The following is a 26,474-nucleotide window of genomic DNA, read 5'->3' on the forward strand; positions in this document are numbered from 1 at the left end:
ATGGTCGGGAACATGCATGTGTGTGGGGAAAAGCAAAGAAGCCCTTTCTGCCTCACCCAAAAACGCACCCATAGCACCTAACAAACAATCAATACGATTCTTAAAGCAGCTGGTTTTTGAGGTCCATTTTGTTAACCATATTTATCAGAGATAAACAGAATCCCTCCACTTCCTATTACTCGTACTGCACAAACCTGGGCTGCAATTAAACCAGAGGAGCAGAAGGGGGCGCTCGTAAGATAGCCTTCAATTAATAGGAATTAATGGAGCTAAAATAATTTTTCTCAATCTGATTTTTATTTTTAGACCAAAGCCTCAAATTTTATTTCGCTATTTTAACTTTTTAGAAAATATGTCCGAGCTGAAATAGAATAACTTTATCTTCCTTAAAGGGAAACTTAGTTGTCCCATAAAAATGATAGCATTTTGCTAATGTGTGTTGATGGGTCATTAAGGTTAATAACACAAAACATAAAAACTAAAACATGGTTAAAATGACAGAGAACGACATGCGTACAAGAAGCAGCTGTTGGGGGAGGTTGACTGTGATCGCTATCATGTGGCTGCTCGTAGCCGCTGCACATTTCGTGAGTGAAATCAAAATGGTGCGTGCTGTTAAGTGGCTTGTGGTGTTGTGACACCCCAAAGATATTTGACAACAAATAAATGATGATCACCTTCTATTGGAAACAGAGACCATTTTTTGAGAAAAAAAAAAGTTTTTATCTTTTATCCTGTCTTCCTTCTCTCACCCCAACCGGTCGCAGCAGATGGCCCCGCCCCTCCCTGAGCCTGGTTCTGCTGGAGGTTTCTTCCTGTTAAAAGGGAGTTTTTCCTTCCCACTGTCGCCAAAGTGCTTGCTCATAGGGGGTCATATGATTGTTGGGTTTTTCTCTGTATCCATGAAGCGCCTTGAGGCAACTTTTGTTGTGATTTGGCGCTATATAAATAAAATTGAATTGAATTGTTCTGTACCATCTTCTGAGCGCCCCGCATGAAATCGGAAATCCAGACACTAAAAAAACGTAAAGTATTCCTAAATTCTTTGATTCGATTAAATTCCCTCATCCATCTATCACTGTGTTGCTCGGCACACAGCAACATCCTCAACACAACAGGCAGCGCTCCTTAAGTAAATCGCCATGTGGACCACCACTGTTATCATGTTAACTGTCATGGCAACATCACCCCTGCTGATGACCTAATCCAATCAGGAGGACCCTTAGAAGGTCACATGACAGGAAGGAAGAATTGGATCGCAGAGGGGCCAGATGTACACAAACCACTCTGTGTAATTAAAACTCCACAATTAAAAGCCAGACACAACATGAGAGGATGGACGGCTTAACGGGTCAGCCAGCTAAAGGCGCACAACAGAGTCAAAATGAGGCCTACAAATACAGTTTCCTTGGTTGTTTCACAACATTCATCTTGTGTATACTTTGGAAAACAGGATAAAAGAGAAGTTTTGCCATTACAGGTGTAGCAAAATTTAAGCCTTACAGCAGAGAGAATAGAGACATTATTTGTCCTTATTTTCTGGTCATTAGTCTAATTGCTGCTTAGGCAAAGTAGAAACTGGCATACAGTGGAAAAGAGAAACTGTTGTGTGTATGTGTGTGGTATATTCACTCATTAAGGCCGACTTTCCCTGATTCCCACTCCTTGAGTCTTACTAAGCCTTATGAGCCCCTCACAACTCAATTAAGCCTTTCCAATTAAGCCTCCCTACATGTGTACGTGTTCATGCATGTGCGTGAGTGTGTGTGCACGCAATGAGGCCTAACCGGATTGTCCTTCATTAGGAGGGGTGGGGTGGGTTGGGGGTGAGGGCTTTCTAAATAGATGGAGGACCCCCCAAAGATGCCTTCAGTGAGACAATGGGCTGGAGAAGATGAGGAGAGAAAGGAGAAAACTGAGGAGGATCTTCTCAATCCTGACCCACATTATGGTGGGCTTTGGCTGGGAACGTGTTTGAATATTTATTACAAATAGATAATGCCTATGCCTCTTGTACAGTGGATTGGGGGAGTTTCCCTTCGCGCCAAGCCAAATCCTGTGGTGGGAAGGTGGCCAACCTGCATTATGCCAGTGTGGAGGAATTAGTTTAGACAGTGGAGCTGAGAGGCTTGGACCGACTTGTGTGTGTGTGTGTGTGTGTGTGTGTGTGTGTGTGTGTGTGTGTGTATTTGTCCGCGCGTGCACGAGTGTGTGCGTGTGTCACTGTAAGACATTGTTCAACAAGCTCTAAATCTCATGACAGTGTGTGTGTGTTTATGTGTGTGAGAGGCCTCTAAAGCCTCTGAAAGGCTTGGAATCTTGAATTAATACAATTGCTTTTGTGTCTCTCTTGGCTGATGAAACAGTCTCCAGCTTTGAGACCGAAAACATGCAGAGTGACAGTGAGAGCCAGAGGGACACAGAGAGACAGAGGAGAAGCAGAAGGGCTGTATTTCACTTCTGTGGATGCCGACATGTGAAAGCGACATCAGGGTTCTGCATCTTATCGCAGGAGCTGACGGTTCAATTAACAGGACAAGTGTGTGTGTCACTACAGTTTATCCCAGTCAGGCCTGCATGCGTGTGTGTAGGTGTAGAGGGGTGTGTGTGTGTGTGTGGGGTGGGTGCTAAGGACAAGACCCTTAAATGTGCCTTTCACTCTTCATCTCTGCATCTCTCCTCTCTTCCGCATCTCTTTCTTCCCTTCCAGCTATAAGTGACTGTTCAGATATTAATTACACTGTCATAGTTTCCTGTGTGGCACACACTCAAATTAACTTGTTGATTTGTGGATTTTCTATCTGACTCCAATCATGCAGGAGTTTTGAAGATAAAACGGGCAGGAATATTGAACACAATATACTTCTATTATTTGAGTAAATGATTTTCATATATGCCCTCTTAAATAATGAAGCACAGTATTATGAGTTATAGCAAATTACTGTAGACCCCTGAGGGTCTCCTGAATGCACTTTAAGAAGCACTGTACGAGGCTATCAAGGTTTCACAAAGGGAATTCTGTACCCACTGATAATGCACATCGCCATTAAAAGGATAAATAAGCAATGTGCAGAAAACATATTACTACACAATCAAATAGTCTCAAATAGGGATGCAGTATTGAAGCAACCGGGTTACGTGTGATGCATTGAAACAACATTGTGTGGGTCTGTATGCATCTGAAGATCCACTCTTGCATATAAGAAAGCTGCATGTAATTGCAGCTGCAGTGATTTGACCGTGTGTGTGTGTGTGTAGGTTCTAGTTGGTGCCTAGCTCTACACCTGTGTGTGCATGTGTGCTTTTTTTTTTTTTTATGTATGTGTGTTTGTCCGTGTATCACCAGAGGGTAAAGCACTTAAGCAGTGTGAGCCTGAGTCCAAACAGCTGTGAGCAGAGGCGGGCAGTGGGCCTTTAAATGACTAGAGACCTGAGATAGAGCCACAGGGAGAGCACACCACTGAAATATACATGTCACTTGACCAGAGAGAGAAAGAGTGTTAAAGGGAATCAGTGAGAGCACCTCAGTGGTCAGCCTGAAAGAGAGAAAGAGGAAGAAAGAAAGAAAAGAGAAAGAAGAAATCAAGAAAGAAAACTCTCCAAAGCACTTATCTAATGTTTGTGAACAGCTCTGTGGTCAGTCTGCGATTTTTCCTCTATGGAGACTGTCGGGGTCCGCCTTGGTCCACTCCCCAGTCAGCCACTCCCGCTGGACTGGGGAGGCCATTACGACTCCCTGCTTCTCCTCCACCACAGGCCACAGCACTTGCCTGTCTTCCATATATATGGTAATAACGTGTGTGACAGTGGGGGCAGGATGGCTGGATGGCAGAGTGTGTGTGTGTGTGTGTGTGTGATGGAGATGTAGGGAGGGGCTGATGGACAAGGAAGTAGGGGTGCAAGCTCTGGGGTCAACCACATGCTTTAATATCTGTCATGAACCAGTCCTGTGTGTGTGTGTGTGTGTGTGTGTGTGTGTGTGTGTGTGTGTGTGTGTGTGTGTGTGTAAGTAAACACAGGGGTTGGAACAGGGCAAGAACAACGCAGAAATTAACAGAGACGAAGTTAGAAGTAGCAAAGAAGATGTGGAAGTGGAAATAAAGAGGACAGGAAGGAAAGAAGAGTTTAGGAAAGACAAAGGAAAGAAGGAAGGAAGGCAGAAGAAGAGGAAACCCGGAAGCTTTTATTTATGTGGCAACAAATGTGAATTCAGCTTGTCGAACTTGGTGGGATTTTGATAGTCTAGAATTACTTATAGACACAGTGCCTGTGTTTATGACTGACTATAACATTTATGAGGGTCACAGAGTGGACAGAGGGTGGTAGGAGGCATGGCTGTTTGTGTGTGTGTGTGTGTGTGTGTGTGTGTGTGTGTGTGTGTGTGTGTGTGTGTGTCCCAATGGCCAACCAGATATTCATAGAATTCCACTTGGATGGTCACAAGGCTTCTCCTCGCCCCTATTGGGCAGCCAGCCGAGAAAACGGCAGAAGCACCAATACATCCTGAATTCCGACCAGATACCAGCTGGAAGTTTCTGATCAACCTTTGGTGTTTGAGGTGAACTGATCGAGGACCAAGTTGTACTAAGGTATAGAATGAGAATAGAATGAGAAGCAGATCGCTGCTTGGGGCACTTGTTTGATAAGAGAAAAAAAACATAAAAATGTGTTTGCGACACTCGGGAACACATTTTTCAGCTCATGCACTGGAAGTCATTCACTCTCAGCTAGCGTGGTCACACTGGAAAGGCCAGCGTGTGCGCAGTTCGAGTAATTAGGCTGTTAAAGCCTTTTTGAGCATTAATTGACTGGATTTTTTTTTCTCCCCTGAATGAACTGGAAGAATTTACCCGACGCAGTAAGAATATTTCAACTACCATCAAGAATTTTTTTTAAAGAAATAGAGACTGATGCTGAATTGAGAAAATAAAACTTATGGAAAATACTTCCACAGACAGAAAGCTGAAATATTCCATTGACAGCTTTCTTGCAAACTTGTCGAAAAATAACACTTTAGTGATATCAGAGACAGGAATTTGAAAAGCAGATGTGATTGCTAATTAAAAACTTCAGGAATTAAATGTTATTTCCTAAGCTGTGGATTTTTTTTTTTTTAAACATTCATGAAGTCGTGCTCGTTATTGACGAAGAAACCTTGTTAGCCAGCTTTCAAACCACAAAAACATGCGCACACACACAGATATGTTACATTTCTTCTTTCTTACCTTGGTTTTATTTGGTGGCGGGGAGCTGCGGACCTTGTCACTCTGTGAATGTGTGTTGGTGGGTGGCGAGTGCGTGCCCAGGTTGGCTTGGGGAGGAAGGCTGCCTCCATGCTGCTTGGCCCCAGGGGAAACCTGCATGGCTGCTAGCTGAGCAGCATACAACTGCTGCAAGGTCAGAGAGAGACAGGTAGAGAGACAGGGACGGGAGGGGGAGACAGGATAGAGGCAAGAGTTGGGTCGGTGGGACAGCAAGAAAGGGAGAAGAGAGGGGGTAAAAAGAGAGGGGAGGAGGAGGAGAAAAAAAGGAGAAGAAAGGATGACATGAATAAATGAATAGTCAAGACCACAAAAAAAAAAAAGAAAAGAAAAGAAAAAGGCGGCTAAAAAGCTCTGGAAGAAGAGGCCATTAGTGGCCCGGCCTCTGTTTGTGTGACAGAAAGATAGAGTGGGACATCTCCACTGTCAGCCCCCCTCCCACCCCATGGGAGAAGCGCTAACAGCCTCTCTGACAGGCCTCAAGACGGCCATGTCCCCTCCAGGTGCATCGTGGGAGAAAGGCAAACACTCTGCCTATCGAGGTCACGATGGCGAGCCCAGCTCTTGCTCAAGGTAAAAAAAAAAAAAAAGTGATGATGGAGAAGGAGAGAAATTTGTGACGCTACATGCCAGATGGGACATGCCAGGAGTGTCTAGTGGCCCTGTGATGTTTTTAATGCGTCGACAATAAGATGCAAAAACAGACGCAAATGTCGTGAAATAGGTTTAAAATAAAGATAAATTGATTCAATAACTACAGTAGGAGGCAAAAAAACCCAAAACACTGTTTTCGTTATTCTTATTTATGTATTTAATTAATTTCCAATTAAATAAAAGCATTATGGTGTGAGCTGCGATGGTGCGAACATACTCTGGGATATTTATGCAATAGCATTGTATCACACAAAACAGTCTCTGGCCAGTATTTCCACAGCAACAGACACAGCATAATATTCACAACTTGGACGAAGCTTCAATATTCATAAATGCCTCTTTCTGTCTTTCTGCTCAAAATCATCCCGCAAAGCTCAATTACTTTCATGTTGGCTAATACAAATCTCTAAGACGCTGGTTTTGTGTTCCTCTGAATTGTTAGTGCTTCCTCTGAAGAGCAACATAATGGTTGTTTTTGCACGAAGTAACTGATGTGTTGTTTTTCTTTTCTTTTTTTTTTGAATAGTTATAATTGTTATTATTTATTTCTGGTGGAATATTTTTCTGGAAGAAGACCATCCTTTTTTTTTTTTTAGTTTAACTTCCGTCCTTCTGTTGGTGCTTGGCTGCCGGCCACCGGCGTCAAACAAAGGCCTGTTTATGCAAATGGACAAGGAAGAGATGCTGTCACTGCTGTTTCTCTCTCTCTGTCCATTTGTACCTCACTCTATCTCGCTTGACAGCCACATTAGCTCCTTCTCCTCTTTGCTATCTTAAAGTAAGACATTTATCTCTTTACCAAGGGGGAAAAAAACAGAGACATTCAAACTGTTGGCGTGCGCGCACACACACACACACACACACTTGCACAGCGGCATACTTTTTGGAAGAATCTCATATTTGAATATGAAATAATCTCTTCATGACTGCCATTCATTCAAATAGTACAATATTTACTGTCCAACAATTCAACAGCAACGCAAAAGCATGTTTTCTACGACAGTTCTCTCTATCTTTTTCTATTACTTTTATTGATTTTCTAAACTTGTAATTTCACTCTAAAACAGATACCTGCCATTCCAAGAATTGCATTCAGAGGTAAAATAAATAAATAAATCAAAAATACTGTGAAAAGTAACTTCATCCCTGATAAACACTTTGGAGTTATGGAGGGAAAAAAAGGGCAATCCACATTTTTCACTGACTGTTGAGAGCCTTGCCCCCCCACTCACTCTAAAGTGTAAGGCTCTCACACTTTACTGTTTGCTCCTGAGTAGTCTCTTGTAAGTGTAAAATACACATAAGCAAGTATTTCTTCTCTGATGAGTATCTGTATAGATTTCTCAAACATGAGTGAAGTGCATGATTGAGGTACATAATGTGCACTGGATGTATTGCTGCTGCTGTGAGTTCCAGGGACGCGGCACAGTTGACCAGCTCGCTGAGATCAGATCAGCCGGTGCTTGTTCATTGCTCTTCAATTAGCTGTACTGTAGCTCCTGCAAAGGAGGGGAAGGCGGGTGGTGTGGGGGTGGACTTCCAGCCGAGCATGAAAACCCCTCACCCCCCCCTTCCCTGCTAGCCAAACCCCCCCGGCGAGTGGACCACAGGCGGTGTGTCTGTGTGTGTATGTGTGTCCTGCCATATTCGGACCAGTGGTTCAAAGGCCTCTTTATTTACGGAGTGAATTGAGTTCCATTACAAGGCCAGCTCCCGTCACTCAAAGCCTGCTCAATGGGCCGGCGAGCAATGACACACACACACACACACACACACACACACACACACACACACACGGTACAGAGGGCAGAGGCACTGTGGAGCGTGCCCAGAGCGTAGCCACAACGACATACATGTCAACAAACAGGAAGTGACAGCGCAAAGCCCCCTGGGGTGACTAGAGGAGTGAACACACACACAGATTGGGGAGGGGGTGCAATTGCAGGATGAGACTAAGGAATTTGAAATGTCACTCACAACCCAGGCACACTGCTGAGCTGTACAGCCCTTCCCTATTTATGTCCCTAATCCCTTAATGTGAAACAAGCAATATGTCAATAGAATTTTTACATGTGTGTCTGTGTGTGTGTGTCTGTGTGTAGCCCGACCTCTACTGACATCAGGTGGGGAGGTGATGGGAGACTGCTGGTGTTCTCTGACTGAAAACATGGGGTCACTCTGTGGTATTAGTAGTACTGACACTATCTTGTGTGCATCTTCCCTGACACACACAATAAGCTGTGTCCATTCTCTTGTTTTGCTGTTTCTCTTGTCAGCTTAGTCACTGGGGATCTGTGTGTGTCTGTGAATCTTGGTCAATAATCTGCAGCCTTAGACAGATTACAAGCTTGCCTCATCTTTGTTGTCCGAGTACGCGGGCGCCTCAGAGCGGTCTGAGCTCTATTGTTTACATGGACATGAGGACTATTGTATAGATCTTAATGGATTCTTCTCTGTCTATCTAAGCGTGTTTTTTTCACCCCCACTTGTGGGTTGTTTTGGTACTTAGAGGCAAAAAAAAGAAGACAAGCCTCGGTAAAACTGATAATGAGTCAGAAGCGTCTGACACAAACGCTGTCCGATCTTTACGTCTTATCAACCTCTTCTTCGATTTTGCTTTCGAGCCTTTGTTCTTGTTTGGAAACCTATGTGAGATTGAACTACAATAAACTGAATAAAAACAACCCACACAGAGAGATTACTTCACCACAATATAGTGGTCAAGTTTAAATAAAATAACTACAATGCTTTCTTTAAACCTTGACAGCAAACATCTCAAGTATTTTGGCTATTTCTTTTTCTTTGTGCTCTCTTTAAAGTATTGAATAGAACGAAATAACCAATATTTAGCTTTTACTTTAACATCGCTGGGTTACTTAAAGTGAAAAATTTCTCAACAATGCAGTCTATACTTTATTTTGTAATTTCACCAGAATTTAAAGCCGGAATATAAAAACTGCCGCTCAAAGTACGTGGGACTTATACACCAAAATGTTTCTATGAACTCTATTTTCTATAAAAATCTATTTTTCTCTTAAGGGTTCAGAAGTTTTATCTGCTATCCCTGCTGCTCACGGGCTCACAGTGCAATCTCAAAAATAAATCTCTCAGCACCTCCAACACTGAAGCATCTGAGAAAACTGCTGTGTTGCTATCTGTCTTCCTTCCAGATAAGGTTTTGTAGAAAAAAAACGACTTGCGCGATTGATTTCTCGTTTACCTCTCTCATCTGTTCCTCTTTCCCCCTCTCCTCCTCCCTCTAACCGCCTATCCGTTGTTCGTCCATCTATGTCTCCGGTGTACAGTGCGGTAATCCAGGACAATATGTTCCAACATCTGCCTCTCCATATGATGCCTGACCCATGCCATTGACCCTCTTTATACCACGCCACACACACACTTTGTTGCGCACAAACACACTTTATTCCAGTGCTTACCTCCGTTCCCTCATCTCTTTTTCTCTCTGTTTATCCTTTCAGCTGATCATCCTCTGGTACTTTTGCCTTTTCATCGTTACCTCAAATCTCTCTCTCTCCCTCACCAGGATAAGTGGATTTTCTTTTCATTTTTCAATTCTCTGTCTGTCCTTCTCAGTCCATTTGTGTGATGTGGATGATATCAATGATATCAAGGGTCAATAGGGAGCCAGATTAACATGCTCTAATGCACAATGTCACACTCATCCCACAGATTAAGATGCTAAATGCCAACCTTGTACACTCCAAAGCCTCCACTGCCTTGAAAAGCTTCTGTAGAGGATTCAGTGTTAAGCTTCTATTGACTTTAAGAGCCACTCTGTTGATTTCTATGGAGGACGGTTCAAACATAGAAAAAAAGCTTTAAAATCATTGAGTTTAATACATTTTTCTAAGAACTGCACTTATCTCGACACTGTGCTTTTGAAAGGTTTTCTTTCGGTCTTCTTTCTTTCTGTGTGCACATTGGATACACACAGATTAAGCCATTATTCCAAACTTGATTTCTTGCTTCGTATCTACAGTCTATCAGCTGCAAGGAACAAGATTCCAAATAGGACTGAGATTTCTGCGATGACAGAAATAAAAAAAAACTGGCACAAAAGAAGTTTCAGTCAGAATCACTTTAGTCAAAAGAAAAACATTTTTTTATCTGCGATTATTTATATTTGGCTGTAAGGCTGTACTCTGTTTAGAGCAGCAAAAGGACCCTCATACAGAACAGAGGAGGCATTAATGACCACAGATGAAGTCACACAGTGTGAACGGAGGAGCTGTGGTGGAGGTGGGTCGCAAAGCGGCTTCCAGTTGTGCAGGAAATGTGGGCAAGTTTAAGCAAATACTGCGCCCTGTGTAAACTTTGCCACTTGGATGCATAAAAATGTATAAAAACGGAGCTATCAGCTTATATGAGCTGACTGCCTGACAACTAACTTTATGCAGGATTGTGTCAAAGTAACATTCTTGTTCATATTATGGACTTTAAGGGAGAATTCATCAATTTAACAGTTCTCTAACTTTAAATTACAAATATGTTTGTTTTTTTACATTTTAGTGGGTTTGCAGAGTCCTATGTCACAGAAAATAGGACATAAAAGACAGAGGTGTTAGTTGATAACGTGCCAACAAAAGATTGTGGGGTTCTGTGTTTTGGCACTTGACAAGGAGTGGAGCCAAGGGGTAACCACAGCCACGACAGACTAAAAGCTGGCCACCCAAGACAACCAGTGGTGAAGCCTATTAGAGGCTACACTCATACTCATAAAACTAGAGTTACATAGAGTAACAGCTGAACAGTTTCTCTGTGGCTGTTGTTCCTACACAGACAGCTTAATAACACAACTGCCCAGTTAGACTACAGCTCTCCTCTAACAGCTTTATCAGCAATAAAAAAAAAAAAATCACATTAGCAACTGCTCAAAGTGTGAGCTACATAGAGAAGCTTAATATATGAGTGTATTTAAAGGAAGTATTCATGCCTGCATAGGCAAATAAGTGAGTGAGCAAAAAAAAAAAATCCTGCACCTATACACTGGAAAAGGAAGAATATCCATAGCTCAGACTATACTGCTTACAGTTTCATCAATGCAAGCTGCTTGTACAGGAGCCGCTGCTGTTTTTAAACAATAACTTCAGTCATTTATTAGCAGAAAATTAAGAGGGATGTATAAAATTGCCAGGTATACTAATTTAAGCAAACTGAACCAGCAAGGTACCAAATGCAGTTTTTGATCCTATATTGTATCAGTGGGTGTATATAATATACCACTTTCCCCAAAGTGAGTCAGTCAGATGTGCTGTGATACCAAAGTTAACGACCTAAACCGGATCAATAGTGCTTAAGATAAGAAAGGCTCTTTATGGACTGTCAAAAAAGCCCTTTAACTCCTTTTCAAATCAAAATATATTGGATTTGAATTTAATTCAATTTGGACAACAAATATAGATTCTTCATATTGTTGAAGACTAAACCTTAGACCCCAGGCGCACGGGAAGTGTAGCATATGTGAGAAGCGTGTGTACAAACTGTAATCACTATGTTTGTGTGTGTGTGTGGTTCAAGTCCAGCCCACATGTTGAAATAACACACCCGTGGGCATGTCTGCATGTTCCCCTGAATGCACCTTAGTTTATTGTCCATTGTATCTGAAAATCTTTCATTTTCTGTCTTCATTTGTGTATGCGTGTCGGCTGAATGGGTTCACTCGTGTCTTCCCCGCCAAACCGCTGTGTTGCCGTGGCGACCCGGGGGCCGAGCTAACTGTCATGTCTCGTCTGGGCGACAGAAACACCTCCTTATCAAATGAGGGCGCAGAGACGATCCCAAAGGAAATCCATCCACATTGAGACATCTGTACTTGTGTTAGCCCTGGCAAATCCGTTTCTTTGTGACAAAGCCTTAATCTCAACGTGCGCCTGCGTTTGTGTGAGCGTGCATGTGGATGTGTATTTCTCTTGGAGGATTGGAAGAAAGAAATCTGACTGAGTGAGATGGGTTTTCCTTTTTTTTTTTTTTTTTTTGCACTTGTTGTGTTCTTTTGCCCCTCCCTGCTTGTGTGTGTGTGTGTCCGATTGCAAGGTGGACAAAGCTGTTCGACTGGAGATTTTGAGTGAGTCTGAACACAGTCGAACATATGGACAGCTAGATTGAGGCAGTGATAACAGACAGAGAAAATTATTCTGGGGCTAAACACAAACGTACACACACACACACACACACACAGGCGCGCAAGCAATAATGAAATCAGTGACGACAGCGGGGTCCGTTCTCCATGATAGAGTTACACAGCTATTCTATTCTCCCTGTAGTGTCTAGCATATGGAGCTGCACGTTTTGGCTGACAGGTGCAAATATATTACACACCCTCTGTCTGACCTTTAACCCATATTTTCTCATCATTCCCCTTGTGTGTAAGTGAAAAGACGTGGAGAACTACATGAAAACATGTGTGTCAAATGCAGCTGTTTCTCTCAGATGTACACAGGTGGCCAAGTGTACTGAGGGTGAGCCCTGCACTAGTGCTTAATGTGTTTCAGACAGGCGAGTGAGAGGATGCCAGTGCAAGCTCTTAACCCCTCTGAGAGGGGGGCCCAAAGCCGACGTGGATCTCTGAGTTCTAGTCGTGTGAGGGCAGACAGTGGTCAAGATTACATAAGTGGCCGCCATAGGGGCACCTATTTTACATACACACAGAGGAAAAGCACGAATCTCATCCTCCTTTTAAGCTGGATAACAGATGTCAGCTTGTTTTCCCACCTGTGTTTTACCTTTCCTATTTAACTCTCTCTCATCTCTGCCCTGCTTTCCACAGAGTCCCCTGAGGTGCATGTAGATGTAAGCTGCCCCTTAAATCCTGGGTTCAACTTTGTCATAGTTTCCTTTGTTTGGTCAACATCTCCGAAACAGATAAAATGAAGAATGATTGATTGAAGAATGATTTAATGCTTTGACTTCTGGTTTGTGATGCGAAAAGTTTTGGACACTTCATTTTAAAGGCATGCTTGAGTACAGTGATCCAAACCTATTCCTTAGGTTAGAAATATCCCTCTTTTGGTTTATTCAGAGCCTTCGGTAAAGTCTGTGCTGTAAAGGGAGATTGAAATGTCTTCAGCATCACCCCCAAATTACCTCTGACAGCCAATCTGAATATTTCTGTGCTCTGCTCTCCATGCCGGCTCCCACTGAACTGCATCAACCACATTTGCTCCCTATCACAGGACAAAGCCGAGGGCTACGCTTACATTTGTCACATCTCTCTGTTTGTGTGTGCTTTTCTTTCCTGAGCGCTGATCATAAAGATCATGTTTTTGTGGGATCACTTTGGTGTCAACACTTTGGCTGAAAGTGACAGCTGCGCATCCCCCCCCTGTGGCTGTGTTTGTGGTCTTGTCTAGCTCAGTGGGCAGCAGAATGTGGTGTGAACACTGTCAGGGTTAGGGGAATTGTTCACAATGGCATCATCCCAGTGAGAAGAGAAACGTCTGTGATATATCTGAAGGTTTGTGGCTACTCCTGGAAGTCATTTTTATGTTTCTGGCCCCTACGTTTATTTCTGAGAGCTCAACTGTAGGTGCTATAGCCTTACCTGGAGCTGTAGGGGTCCCAGACCTGGTGTGGCGGCAGCAGCAGCAGCCATCGTTGTGGGGATGAGCTGGAGAGGGTAGGGGTCACCTGAAGACAAGAATCACATTTTTTCTATATAAAATGAAATATCAAATTAAAAACAATGACTGCTTTCGAGCACTTTACACACCAATGGCACCTTATCCTCAATTTCTCCACCTCCCCCCTGTTAGACTAGGATGGCTCTGTGACCCCTTCTCCACCCACGTCTCCATTTTCCTCTCCTATCAGCCTCCATCTCTCTTGTTCACTCTTTCCCCTCATCCTTTTGTTTTTCTCCTCCCTCTCATCCCGCTTTAGTCTCTTGCTCCCTCTCTCCTCTCCCCCATAAACCCTCTCTCCCACCACCACCACCGCTGCCACCTGAGTCCCTTTCTGCAGCTGTTAAAGCCATCCTTTGTGTCCGCTGCCGGTAAGGCCCTAATGAAAAGCCTGATTGTGTGTCCTCCTCCTTAATACCCCCTGACAAAGAGCAGTGAGGTGAAGGGATTCTGATAAAGCCGGCCCCAGCACCGTAATTAAGAGCCGCGACTGCCGATTGCTGTTCTCCGCTCTCCCTTTTCCCCCCTCAACTGTCTGTTCTCCTGCTTTGTGGACACAGCGCTGCTTTCACTGCTCCCCTCACTCTTCTCCTTTGCTTCTTTCCTTCTTGGTGCCTTCTTCACAAGTTACTCGCTACCTCTCCATTTTGTCTCTTCCTTTCCTTCATCCCTCTCTCGCCCTTCTGTCAGGAGTGATAAATCAAGAGATAGATGGATGAACAGGGCGGAAGAGATGACAGAAGCGAGGTGGAGAAAGAAAGGGGAGAAAGGGGCGAGTTTGGATTATTAGTTAGTAAGTGCAGATAGGCTGCACTGTAATTACTCAGAGAGAGAGAAAGAAAGAAAAAGAGGGACAGAAAGGTCAGAGATAACAGGAAAGAGAAGGTGGAGGGTGAGGGATAGCAGCGAGAGGAGCAGAAGGGAGAAAAGAAGAGGATACGGTGTTTAATTATGGTCATATTGTGCAAACATGCTGGTTGAAAGCTCCGATGTGTATTTGAACTTGCTCTCTAACTAAAGAGGAGTTGGTGGACGAGATCGGGCTTTTGTGCTGATATCTAAATCCAGGAAACTTCTTTCATCTGAAGAAAACTCGAGAAGCTTCTCAGTGCTTGACCTTGCATTTCTGACCTGAACCTTGAGCACAGTGATCAGCCTCTTGGCTCTATCTATTGTGTGTATTTGCCCGTGTACGTTTTGTGTCCTAGCTTGGCACAAGCCAGACTTTCCTTACAACATATTTTCCCATATATCTTCACTCTTAAAAATAACACACACAAAAAAGAAAAAAAGAGGGTGAAAGCAAAGCTGAGACATTCCTTTGTCCAGTTGGGAAGGAGGGCAGGAGGGATTAAAGAATTATTTCAGGACTGTGTATTCTAGGAGATTGGTCTGTTCTCCTTGCTCCCTGGACAAACATGAGCCCAGTGGATATTTATGCTCCTCCTGGGGGTCGCTGTAACAAAAGGGAGAAGGACAGAGAAAAGCAAACATGTTGCTCTTGGCTCGGGGACAGCGACCTAGGCGGACGAGGCTGAGATTTCTCACTGACAAACAGACGGATGAGGGAGATGGATGAGGGCAAGTGATATATACAAAAACATTATCAGTGACACTTTGATGTTACAATTTTGCACATTTTTTATTTTTAAAGAGGTATTATAGAATCTTTCAACATGAAAGCAACAGTGAGACGATGCAGTTTTCTTACCATACAGAGTAAAGCTTTCTGTGTTACTTTGTTCTGAACAATTTCTCAAGTTACTCAGACTTAATTTTTGAAAAGAAAAACCTGTGTTTTGAACTTGGGATGTTTAGTTTAGGTTACTCATCTCTAAAACACCCTTTGAATCACTTTAGTCTCATCTCCAAATAACAAACAAATAAAACAGAGTTTGTCAAACTTTAGAGCGGGAAACAGCATATTTAGGCCAAAGTTTTAGGTTTTTCCTGTTTACTCTGAAAGTTAAAGATATAAAACATGGCCAAAATTTCAAATAACAAAGTGATCTCTTAGTATGAAGTTGCACACTCAGACATGTTTTGATCCATATGATATCATAAAGAGTAAACATTAGATCAAAGATCTTTGATATGGTCATCTCAGCCTCTCCTCCAGACTCAAGCACATAAATGCCACCCAGCTTCTGCTCAAAGCTTCTGTTTGAAAGTGTGGGCCCATCTGGGTTTAAGGAAGAAAATCTAAACTGGCACGTTTCAGACTGTGGATGAATTGAGGGGCAGCGTCAAGGTTTAGTATCAGATTAAAGAAGAGTATTTTGAACTGTTGTTCATGCAAAGCTACCCTAAAAATAGCTGGAATTAAGCTTCCAGCTTTTTTCAAAAAGTTACAACCATAAACGCAGGTATGTTTTGCACTTATTTATTCGTTATCCTCCCTCGAAGACGCTAGCTGATTTCTTAAACTGCAGCGTGAAAAAAGACTGCGTTACTGTTCAAGTGCTTAAACAGGAGAGGCTTGGAATGCGCAGAAATCCATACTGTGCAAATAAAATGTATTCTTGTCTTCCAAACTGCGAAGCGCCGTGAGAATATGTCAGCGCACAATGCTACACATGTCCTATTTAGAGCTTCACCACCAAACTACATCGACTCACAACAACTTCGAAAGTTGCCAGAGAGTTTTCTCAGGGGCGGCTTGGCCTGCCGCAGTGTGCCAGTCCGGTTGAAGTTGGCTGAGGCAGTGAAAAGACAAGCCCACTACTTGACAGGGTATTTACGTGGGCAGTGGGCGTGGGTGAAGATGGCACTAATTAAAATGGAATGGACTTGTTTGGGAAGCTGTGAAACTCTAAGTGGGGTGGGGTGGGGGGGAGTATGCACGAGCCTGTGCGCACACTTACATATTTGTGTCTGATTTGTGTGTGTGTGTTTGCAATTCCACAAAGCCATTTCTGGCTGTCTGGACGTGTGTGTGCGCGCACGCGTGTGGGGGCTGCTTTGGAAACATGTTCTGGCTGCGTCCCGTGTTAATGTGAGGAGAACCTGGGGCAGGTCACATTACCACCCTCCCTCCCCCCCCTTCTGCTAACCCCCCCCACTGTGCATTTATTCTCAGCATCCCCTGGCAAGCACCAACCTCTCCTTTTTTCCTCTCTCTCTCCCCATCTCTGTGTCTCTCTCTCTCTCTCTCTATCATGGTAAACAACACATTGCCACACAGCCGGAGCGTGATAGCCAAAAAAAAAAAAATAATAATTCTGCAGGACGCCTTCATTTTGTTGCTTTTATACATCAAAAAATAGACAAGACAAAAGGAAGGAGCCAAAAGGACTGAGTGAGAGAGGGAGAGAGAGATAAAGAGAGTGTAAACAGGAAGGGTGTATTTGGACTGGTTTTTCTATTAAGAGGGAGATGTTGTTATAGGGGCGAGCTCGTCTTTTGGGAAACAACCAGACTCCTTGTGTGGGAAAATGGTAGGACTCTACCTTGCTTGCTTGGTGAAAAACATGTGAAACATCACACATAAAAGCTACTCTGAAAGTTGCACCTATTCATGAATGTACAGCATGTGTGTGCGCGCACGGATGCCACTCACTGCAGCCAGGCTTGTAGTTGAAGCCAGGGGGCATTAGGAAGCCCTGCTGGGCCGCAGCTGCCGCAAGAGTTCGCTGGTCTGGGGGAAAGACAGGAATCATCAGTGGAGGGAGTTGGCCCTGGACCTGCTGATGAAGGAGGGGGAAGAACAAGGGGGGAGGAAAAGGGGGAAAAGAAAGGGAAATGAGAAGGCATAAACATTACGACCTGTCCATTTGTACAGCTCTTCATGTGTGCATGCACTGGGAGCGATATGAACAATGCTGAAAATAAAGGTGTGTTTGCACAGTGACACAATCAAATGCATTCATATACATAGACTGTATGCATGTAATCAATGCGGAACACACGGCTGTAAAGAGAGCATCATGTCATTTCAAACACAAAAAGCCACGTCACGAGGACAGTTCACTAAACTCTAACAACAGCTGGCCTTTTCGTTTTATTTGGAAGACAGTGCTCTCTTCCCTTCTCCCTGCATCAAACCTCCCACCAACCAAAACACACAGACACAACGCTGTGTGCGCGCCTGTCGGCAGAGAGCCATACGACTTCATAAGGTTTCCAGGATTTTAAAAGGAGACGAAGGGAGAAAAAAAAAGAAAAAAGAAAAAGAAAAAGAAGCTCCTCCGATGGGTGACTTTGGCAGGGATGACAGGAGAGAGAGAGAAGGAGAGAGAAGTAGGAGACAGATGGTTGCACTAAACAGCGTTCTGCCAAAAACAACACACAAAGACTTGCGCGTGATGGACTGACTGACAGTTTGAGAGGAAAGATAGGAGAAGATAAGGCGAGGAAGACATGGAGAGTGGAAAAAGGTGGGAGAAGGAAGGAAATACTGGAGAGTTTCTACCTATAGCTAAGGTGTAACGCGAGATGAAGACAGCAAAGCATCCCAAAGCAAAGATGGTGAAATTGTTCTAAAAAAAGTCAGAATGTAAAAAAATAATGCGACAATCTTGCGTAATCCTCTGAGCCAGCCCTAGGACACATCTTGCCCTCTCTGTTGTTTTTATTCAGTAACGAGAAGCATACAGTTTGCCTTTTTTATTGGCCACCAGTTTTTTGAATATTAAATGGCAAGATTACAACAATGCTGCGCCCACACTGTACTCAAATAAAATTAGAAGTACAAGAAGCAGGTCTTGGAAGTGTAATATATTTAATTAACAATTTCACAGCTTCTGTCAATTTAACTATACCTTTAATGATGTCTTTTTCTGTTTTACAGTATAAACAGATTTCTGTCAGGACCACTACAGTCAAAAGGAAGATTGTTTTTTCCATCTGCAGTAATTTGTATTTGGCAGTATGCCTCTGTTCCGGGACCTCCCTGTGCATTTGTGGAAAGACTAAATTCAGGAGTAGCTCAGAACAGAATAGGCATCAGTGACGTAACAGATGTGACACTGACTGAGTTTAAAAAGGGATGAAAGGAGGTGAAGTTGGGTTCCACAGCGGCTTGCAGAGGCCACACCAACCAGGCTGATGATATGCAGCTTTCAAATATGCAAATACGATGCACAGAAAGCTATTAGCTGAGCCATCAGCTGATGTGACTGTCAATGAGAACAGCTGATCTGCCAGGGCTGCTGCCTCAGGCTGACTGTGAAACCTGCCAGAACTAATGCTATGTTCAATTTAAAAGAAAAAAAGCAAAGGAAAGACGGGCATCCTGAAGTTTCCATGTTAAACTGTGAGGCTTCCCCGCTTAAATCAAATCCCTGATAATGTCTTAAGGCCCATGACCTGCACATGTCTGGTTGCAAAGCACTTTGCTCCCTCTTTGCAACTAATCTCTCTTCCTCTTCTTCTGTCACTCTTATTTTGCCAGGAGACCAGAGAAGGTAATGGCTGAATAGGATAATGGGTGAGTAAAAGCTGACTGATGTGGAAAATTGATCTGGAATGAAGGAAATGGCTGCACAATCATAAAGAATGGTGGTGGTGCCACGGTACAATCGGGTAATGTCTCAGCAATGTGAGCCCTTTAAGTGGTTAGTGTTTGAGACAGGTAAATAGAAAAAAAGAGAGAGAGAGTGGCTGTCGCTCAGTATCAACAGTGATTTTACAGTGTACTGTAAATTCCTGTGCGTGTGTGTGTTTCTGTGTCTCCTCCTCATCCCCCTCCTCCCGCTCCTGTGTGTGTCGGCACGCGGCAGCCAGCAGCACTGTAATCAAACTATCACAGCGCAGCTCCTCTTCCCCCCTTACACCAAAAACAATAATTACTCCACCATTTTGGTTAACCATAAACCGTCGTGCCGCCTGCGACGCACGATCAGAAGGGGGAGGCGTTCCAGAGCGACGCTCGGACAGGACCCCTGCGGGGACGAATCACAGACAGAACAGTTCTGCTTTGCCTTTCAGGCCTAATTGGACATATGCTGGAGTAGAGCTGGCTAGAAATGCTGTAATATACCGGAGGGAGGAGAGGGAAGGGGAGCAGAGGAGCAGAGTAAGATAAGTTTGAGGCAGATGTAGCACATATATACTATACATACACACACTAGTATATCTATATTGTGTGACTCAGTGTCTGCACATGACTTTGCTTCTTTCTTTGCCAATGAAAACGCCAGAGAAAAGCTACCTTCTCCTCTATATCATCCCCTCCTTTTCTAAATCTCAGAACAATATGCCTGCATACAATAGGCAGACATTAATCAGCCTACAGAACTGTTGCGCATTATGTACAGTATGAGTCATCACAATGGGATAAGAAGATCAGGAGGAAGAAGAACAAAGGGATGAGAAACAGAGACAAGAGTGAGATGGGGAATGGTTTATAGAGAACAATTCCCATACATAGGTTGCTCTCATAGTAGCTGAGTTAGTGTAACAGCTGCTGAGCCGATCAGTAGCAGCAATCGCCTAACGTGCTCACTGACACTCACACTTATCGACTTTCATAAGCCACACAAAGCAGGAAACGTGGGTCGCAGCAAGCTGAGCGAGGGACTCAAAAACTGAGAGTGTGTTTGTTTGTGGAGTGGCTATCACATAATACAGAGGATCAATCACTCTGATACTGTAGGAGCTTTCTTTCCCATTTAATATTGAATATACAATAATGCCTTAAAGCAACTCACGAGCTCTGCCTTGTGATCACACCGTAAACTTTGAAACCAACAAGAAGAAGAGGGAGGGAGTGTGCTATAAAAATCAGAGACAAAGATGAGCTGACAGAAGGAAAAAAAGAAAAGCGGGAGAAAGTAAGAGTAGGAGAAAGGGAGAGCAAGGCTGGATCTATCAGACAATCTCCAGATCTCACATAAAGGAAAAGGCACATCTTAAACAGCAGGAGCTTTGGGAATAATGCGCTCCTCAGCTTCTCTTTCACATCAGGCCCAAAGCGAACATGAAAACCTACAATACACACACACACAAATCTTCACACTGCTACTGCTGACGTGGAGAATAAGAGGCGCTGCCGCTTTCATCTGCAAACCCCACCTCCACACCCAAAACAGAAACCTGAAACGAAACCGGATCTGAAAAATGCCTCTAATCAGTGAAAGCTAAATGCAAAACAAAGAAAAAAATTACTCTAAGCAGAAGAAGAAGAAGGGAAAAAAAAAATCACATATATTAAGAACAAGTGTGAAACTTTTTCTCGAGAAATTTCACAGGGGCAAAGGGAACGGAAAGAGAGAGAGAAGTTGACAATTCACCCTGGCGAGACAACTTCTCAGGAAATAAACAGCAGATAGAGAGAACAGAATGAACAAGAGAGGGAGAACGAGTGAGAGGAAGAGAGACGGAGAGGGGAGCAAGAGTTGGATAATTGGCAGCGAGTCGAGGCTGCGTTCACCACGCGCCAGGCGGCACAGCTTGAACTTAAAGCGCCGCTGCGGCATAATGAAGATGTGGCCGCTAATTAACATATGGGGTGCGAAACAGGTTGGTTGGCACGCGCTGCGCTAAAAACTCCAAGGTAAAGTTATTATTGGGGAGTAATTAGCTCTATGAAGTTAATGCGCCGAACAATAGCTGCCAGCGCCGCACAATATGGCTCGCATCTGAGCGCGCGAAAAAATAGCCCCCGCTAAAGTGCGAGTCCCACAGCTAAAATCTGTTGGCGACCATATGCTCCGGCAATTAATGCAAGACCTGTATGACCTATTGCTGAAGAGGGGATGTGCGAGCGATAGAACCAATAATTAATTTGGAGAGAGAGAGCGAGACCGAGAGAGAGAGAGAGAGGGAGCTGGCTTTTAATATTAGTCCATTAACTTTCTATGGACAGTGGGCTATTAGGCCACTGTGCTGTGAATGTAGGGGCATGGTTCAGGTGGCAGTGCCACTGCAGGATGCACACACAGGTATATCTGTGCCTGAGAAAGCGTGTGTGTGTGTGTGTGAGAGAGAGCGAGAGGGTGGGCCTCAGTGGGAAAGGCTGTTTGGTTGCAGTCCAGTTTATTAGTGCATACGTGTGTGTGCATGCTGACACACACTGTGTAAGGAAAACACAAATTACACTGGCTGCGGTGTAATGGGGGTGATTAAATAATTACACAGCCAATTGGGTTAGCTGCTCCTATGCAAAGACTACAGAGGTGCTCCTGTGTTACGTTCATGGTCTGCACCGTGTGCGTGGAAATCAATAAATGTTTTTCAATGTTTTTGTCTGCCTCTTCCCAACAATGAAAAACACAGATAGAGACAGGAGTTTGTGCTTGTGATTGCATCAGGTATTACACTTAGCTTTGTGTATGTGAGATAGAGTTACCAGTGTAGGATGGCCTTAATAGAGACCTTGTTAGCTGCTGTTGCCGCCAATTCTGGGCTCTCTTAAACCAGTCAAAGCATCAGGTGGCTTTACTCATTTTCTGATTTTTTTTCTCCTTTCTCTCTCTCTGCTCTGCTGCCTTTGACCTATAGCAGTAGTGATTCTTGATGAGATTAAAGACAGCACACAGGGGCAGCGCTACAGGAGCAGACACAGTTGAAAGTGTGTGTGTGAGTGCTTTGCATGAGTGAGTTTTGATTCATTAGGCAGGCCACACTTGTGTTCTCTCATCCCTCTGTTTCAATATATATTGTGCATTCGTGTCTGGCAATTCTATAAAAATGTGTGCGTGTTCTCAAGGTAAGCCCTGAGCCTCACGGCAGGTGAGCTGCTTTCATCCCTGTCGCGCTTCCTCGCACGGCAGCAACAGTCGTCCCCGGCAAACACCGGGGGGAGCCTCGGAGACAAGACGTTTAATTAGAATGAGACGAGACGAGAAGGAAAGTAAAGGGAAGTTTGAGAAAATGTGCTCACCCCTTCAAGCTTAACAAGAAGGCCCCTAGCAGGGGGTAGGAAAGTGTGTGTGCATGTGTTTTTGTGTGTCTTGTACGTCCTTATGTTCACACATGTTCCTGTTTTGGAATTTCTGTGTGGACAAGTTAGACTGAACCCTTGGAATGAACACAAAGTTTTATAACATAAAGGGTGTTTTTCAAGGTCTCTGCTTAACCAGAGGGAAAGGTTTCGTCATGTTTGGGGTTTTGGTGTAGGATTATGGCAAAGTTAGAGATAACGTACGGTCAGGACTTCAATTAAAGGTTAGGTTTAGACGGTTTATCACAATAAAAGTAAGGGTTACATCCAGGGAAGATTGAGGATTAGGACAGTGTATGACAGCTCACTCAAAAGTAAAACAATGTGAATGTGAGGGAGAGTGTGTGTGTATGTAGTGGATGATTAAAATTAATGGATTGTAAGTGATGCTAAATCATGGATCATTTCAGGTAGAATCAATTAGAGTGAGAAGACAGCCAATCACCGACTTGTGAAGACTAATGAGCGTCTACACAATGAAGGTGCACATGTGCGTGTGCTGCTCCTACTGTATGCCATTAGCCTCTGCTGCTGTTATGCCCGTCTGTGCAAATGAACTTTCTTACACCGCATTCGGCGAGTGCTGCTGGCCTAAATAGCGAAAGCTAACACGCATATCGCTAGCCTGAGAGGGAAAAAAAGAGAAAAGAAAGCAGACACAAGGACAATAAATAATTTGTCCTCTTTTCATGAAGGATGTGTGTCACTCTCCTCTCTTTTTCATGAGCTTGATTATTCGTTTCATTTCATCACCTCTTCCAAGTGGACGGTTGAAAGCATTCTTCACAGGCCTTTGGGGGTTCAAGTCTAACAAAGCCAAGGACGGAGACACACAAACACAAACACACACACACACACACACACACGAAGGGACAGCTGAACTCAGCCTTGTTAGGGGGAAATGCAATCACAAGGGGCTTATCATACAGACACAAAACACACATACACGTACATACACACCCGAACACACTGAACCTGGTGCCCTCTCTCTGGCAGGCCATTGTATTGTGGGATTGTGTGGACAATCTCTTCATGAATGATTAAGCAGTGTATTTCTCAACCAAGTCTTTGATGACGAGTGTGTGTTTGATCATCGAGCGAGTGTGCAGCACTCTCCACGACCGCTTGTGATATGTGTGAACGGGCAAGGGAAGGCGTATATTTTGGATGTTTGTCCGTGTATTCGCATACTTTGTTGTGTGCAACATATATGTGGATGTCTAAGTGTTTTGAGCTGCTGTGATGAGCGCCTGTTGATTGTGTGTCTCTCTTAACGAGGCTGCCTACAGCTGCCCCTGCTTGTGAGAAACTATTGTTGGGCCCGTTCAATGGAGAGACGCTTGTTTGGGAAAAGGTTGCAAAGTCATGGGAAAAGAGAGCTTTGTCTCGGCGGGGTCGTGAGGGAGTGAATCATGAGCGGACGTGTTTATGGCTTCACACACACAGCTGTAGTGCGCGCGCACACACACACAAGCGCATGGGTTAAGAAACGAACGCATGGAGAAGGCACAGAGAACTCCTCAGACGCAAACATGTGCTCGCTTTTTTTGTCAGAGAGACAAAACGCAGACAATTAAGAATTTAATTCGCATAAAGCAAATAAACACAGCTGCTTTACACAGTATCGTGGACACACACAGACACACGTCCTACACACATGCTATCACAAGGTTTCTTATCACACAAACCGTGTATGGCTAAACTCTCAGGGGAAAGTGAGTGTGTGTGTGTGTGTGTGTGCGCTTTCTTGGACAGGGTGTCTCTTTATGATACAAAGCCCAGCTTTCTCAGCTTAAAATTCAGTGTCATCTGCCTTTACAAAGGGCTGGGCTATTCGTTCCAAGCCACCTGGACCAAAATAGAGGCTCCAGTGTATGGACCCAAAAGTACAATACTTCCATTTTTAAGTGTTACATATATAAACCCACCCATTTTCTCAAGCCGAGGACCAGGCTCACATTCAAAAGGGACTTTTAATTTGAATTACTTTGCAGTTTTATTTGACTTTACTGGCTATTTAACATTCACTTTTATACACCACATGATAAGATTTGGCCATTACTAAATAAAGGCCTATTGATTTTGCATTTCATAGGATTCGGTGGTGATGAAAGTCCCTTACAAATCTCCTTTGAAGCGAGAACATAAACAAGTATCTCATACAACAACCACCCAACTCAAAAATATCACGCAATATTAATCACATCTACAACTGAAACGTTTATTTATTTATTTTTTAAACACAGGGTACTACTTGGCCTGCAGTATGAGAGTGTGAGGATTCTCATTTTATTATTATTATTTTGCAGTGTTAAGAGTGTTTCTGGCATCAACCTCTGTTCAAAAGGGGAAAAAAGTGTGAGTCGTAGCAACCAGGTTAATCAGGTAGGGGCTTAGCTACGCACAAAAAGAGCAAGGATGCCATATTGGACAGTATAGTTTCTATGGGTTTGCAGTCGTACAAAAATCAACAATGTGGAACTTTCCTGCAGAGCTGTGCCGAGGTGGGTGTGTTTATTTGTACTTTAGAACGTAGCAGCCTTGAAATAATCAGAAAATAAGGTTTTACTTGTCTGAGTCTCTCTTTCACACTTGCTACCATTATCTAGGTTGATTAGCTGGTGCTGTATTCCTTTAACAGTCACTCTTAGACACAATGGAATAAACATCAGAAAAGTGGACTTCACCGACAGTGTGACAAGCAAGTTGGATTTATGTAATAATCACTTAAACCGCACATACTGCCAACAGAGTACTTTTGATTTTTCCAAGCAGACCGACCTATTTTTAAGTGATTACACAGGTTTTGTATGAGTGTATGTTAGAGGAGGAGGGGTCACCATTATAAGTCAACGTTGATTCAGGCCCCAAATGCTGATGGCTGAGCATAGAAAAGCTGCAACAATCACAATCACAAAATTGCTATTGTGGGTGATGCCGACACGTGCGCAGACATACTCGCACGCTCACACAAACCCAACACACAAAGGGCACATACACAAACATGCGCGCACATCATATGGATGGCCATGCAGACACAAGCTGGCCTCACCTGGATTTGTTGCTGCAGGAGGTTGATTTTGTGTTGCTGCTGTAGAAGCTGCTGCTGTTGCCGGGCAATCTGTGGACAGAGCACACCATGCGCTTTTAGAACTGCATACAAAGTGCATGCGTGTGCGTTCGTGTGTGCAGAGCCTGTGGGAGATGCGACACATCTGCAGGTCTCTGATGCCCCAGTTGCACGACAGAGGGTCAGTGCCCTGGTATGAAATATTAAAAAGCTCATTTCATATGGACTCAACATCGACCCACTTACTGACATGCTGACAACTGACTGCTTTTGATATGTTAGCTGAAAAATAATGAGCACACAATTTTTAACAGTTAGCCTCATAGGATAATTTAAAGCTGCTTGCTTTCACTTATGTGACTGCGTCTTTTATTTAACTAGGAAAGAATTACACAATTATGTGAAATTTGGCTTCTACAATCCTAGAAAACAGACAAAAATACAAATACTTTTGTTCTTGAAAGGTAATTTTTCACTTTCTTTACCTTTAACTTTTGTTTTGCATTCAAAACAATGCTTTCAATGAAACACAACAGCTACAGCGAAAACATAAGTAACTTTTGAGCTGAAACTCCAGCAACTCCTAAAAAGAAATGGAGAAACACAAGAATTCACATAGAGTACAGTCTTCATAATGTCAGAGTCATGCACTGTGTGCTGGTGCAGGATGAAGCCAGGAGCACTGTAATGCATTGTGTTTGTCACAGGTGATTTGTCCTTATAGCTGTATTTCTGTGTGTGTGTGTGTGTGTGTGTGGGCCCATCCTTCTCTTTGTAAAACCAAGCCTTCCAGGAGCAAAAAAGCATGGCAAAAAAAGGGAAACCCTTCTCTATGCAAATACCTGGCAGACTCTCGCCTGGGAGCTGGGAGTGTGTGCATGTCTCTTCTACATCCGCTCCAACACTACATACCCTCAGCTGATTCCTGTGTAATGTCCTTGTGTTTAAGCTGCCAAAGGCGCATG

General features: G+C 43.6%; 1 protein-coding gene across 8 annotated transcripts in view; it reads right to left on the reverse strand.

Moving 5' to 3' along the window:
- sox5 (SRY-box transcription factor 5) overlaps positions 1-26,474 on the reverse strand; it is a 245,625-nt gene that overhangs the window by 11,599 nt on the left and 207,552 nt on the right. For 5 of the 8 annotated variants that reach the window (XM_085436072.1, XM_085436073.1, XM_085436074.1 and 2 more), the window contains 4 exons: positions 25,492-25,560; positions 17,115-17,241; positions 13,477-13,562; positions 5,226-5,390 (listed from right to left, as the gene is read on the reverse strand). In XM_085436072.1, the coding sequence (XP_085292198.1) occupies positions 5,226-5,390; positions 13,477-13,562; positions 17,115-17,241; positions 25,492-25,560 (447 nt within the window). The remainder of the gene's footprint in view (positions 1-5,225; positions 5,391-13,476; positions 13,563-17,114; positions 17,242-25,491; positions 25,561-26,474) is intronic. The other 3 variants (XM_085436075.1, XM_085436070.1, XM_085436076.1) reach the window with 1 other exon arrangement.

Source organism: Copadichromis virginalis, linkage group LG17 (assembly GCF_057382275.1).
Source record: "Copadichromis virginalis isolate Kocher_CV1m ecotype Utaka linkage group LG17, C_Virginalis_male_GT1.1, whole genome shotgun sequence".
Lineage (NCBI taxonomy): Eukaryota > Metazoa > Chordata > Actinopteri > Cichliformes > Cichlidae > Copadichromis > Copadichromis virginalis.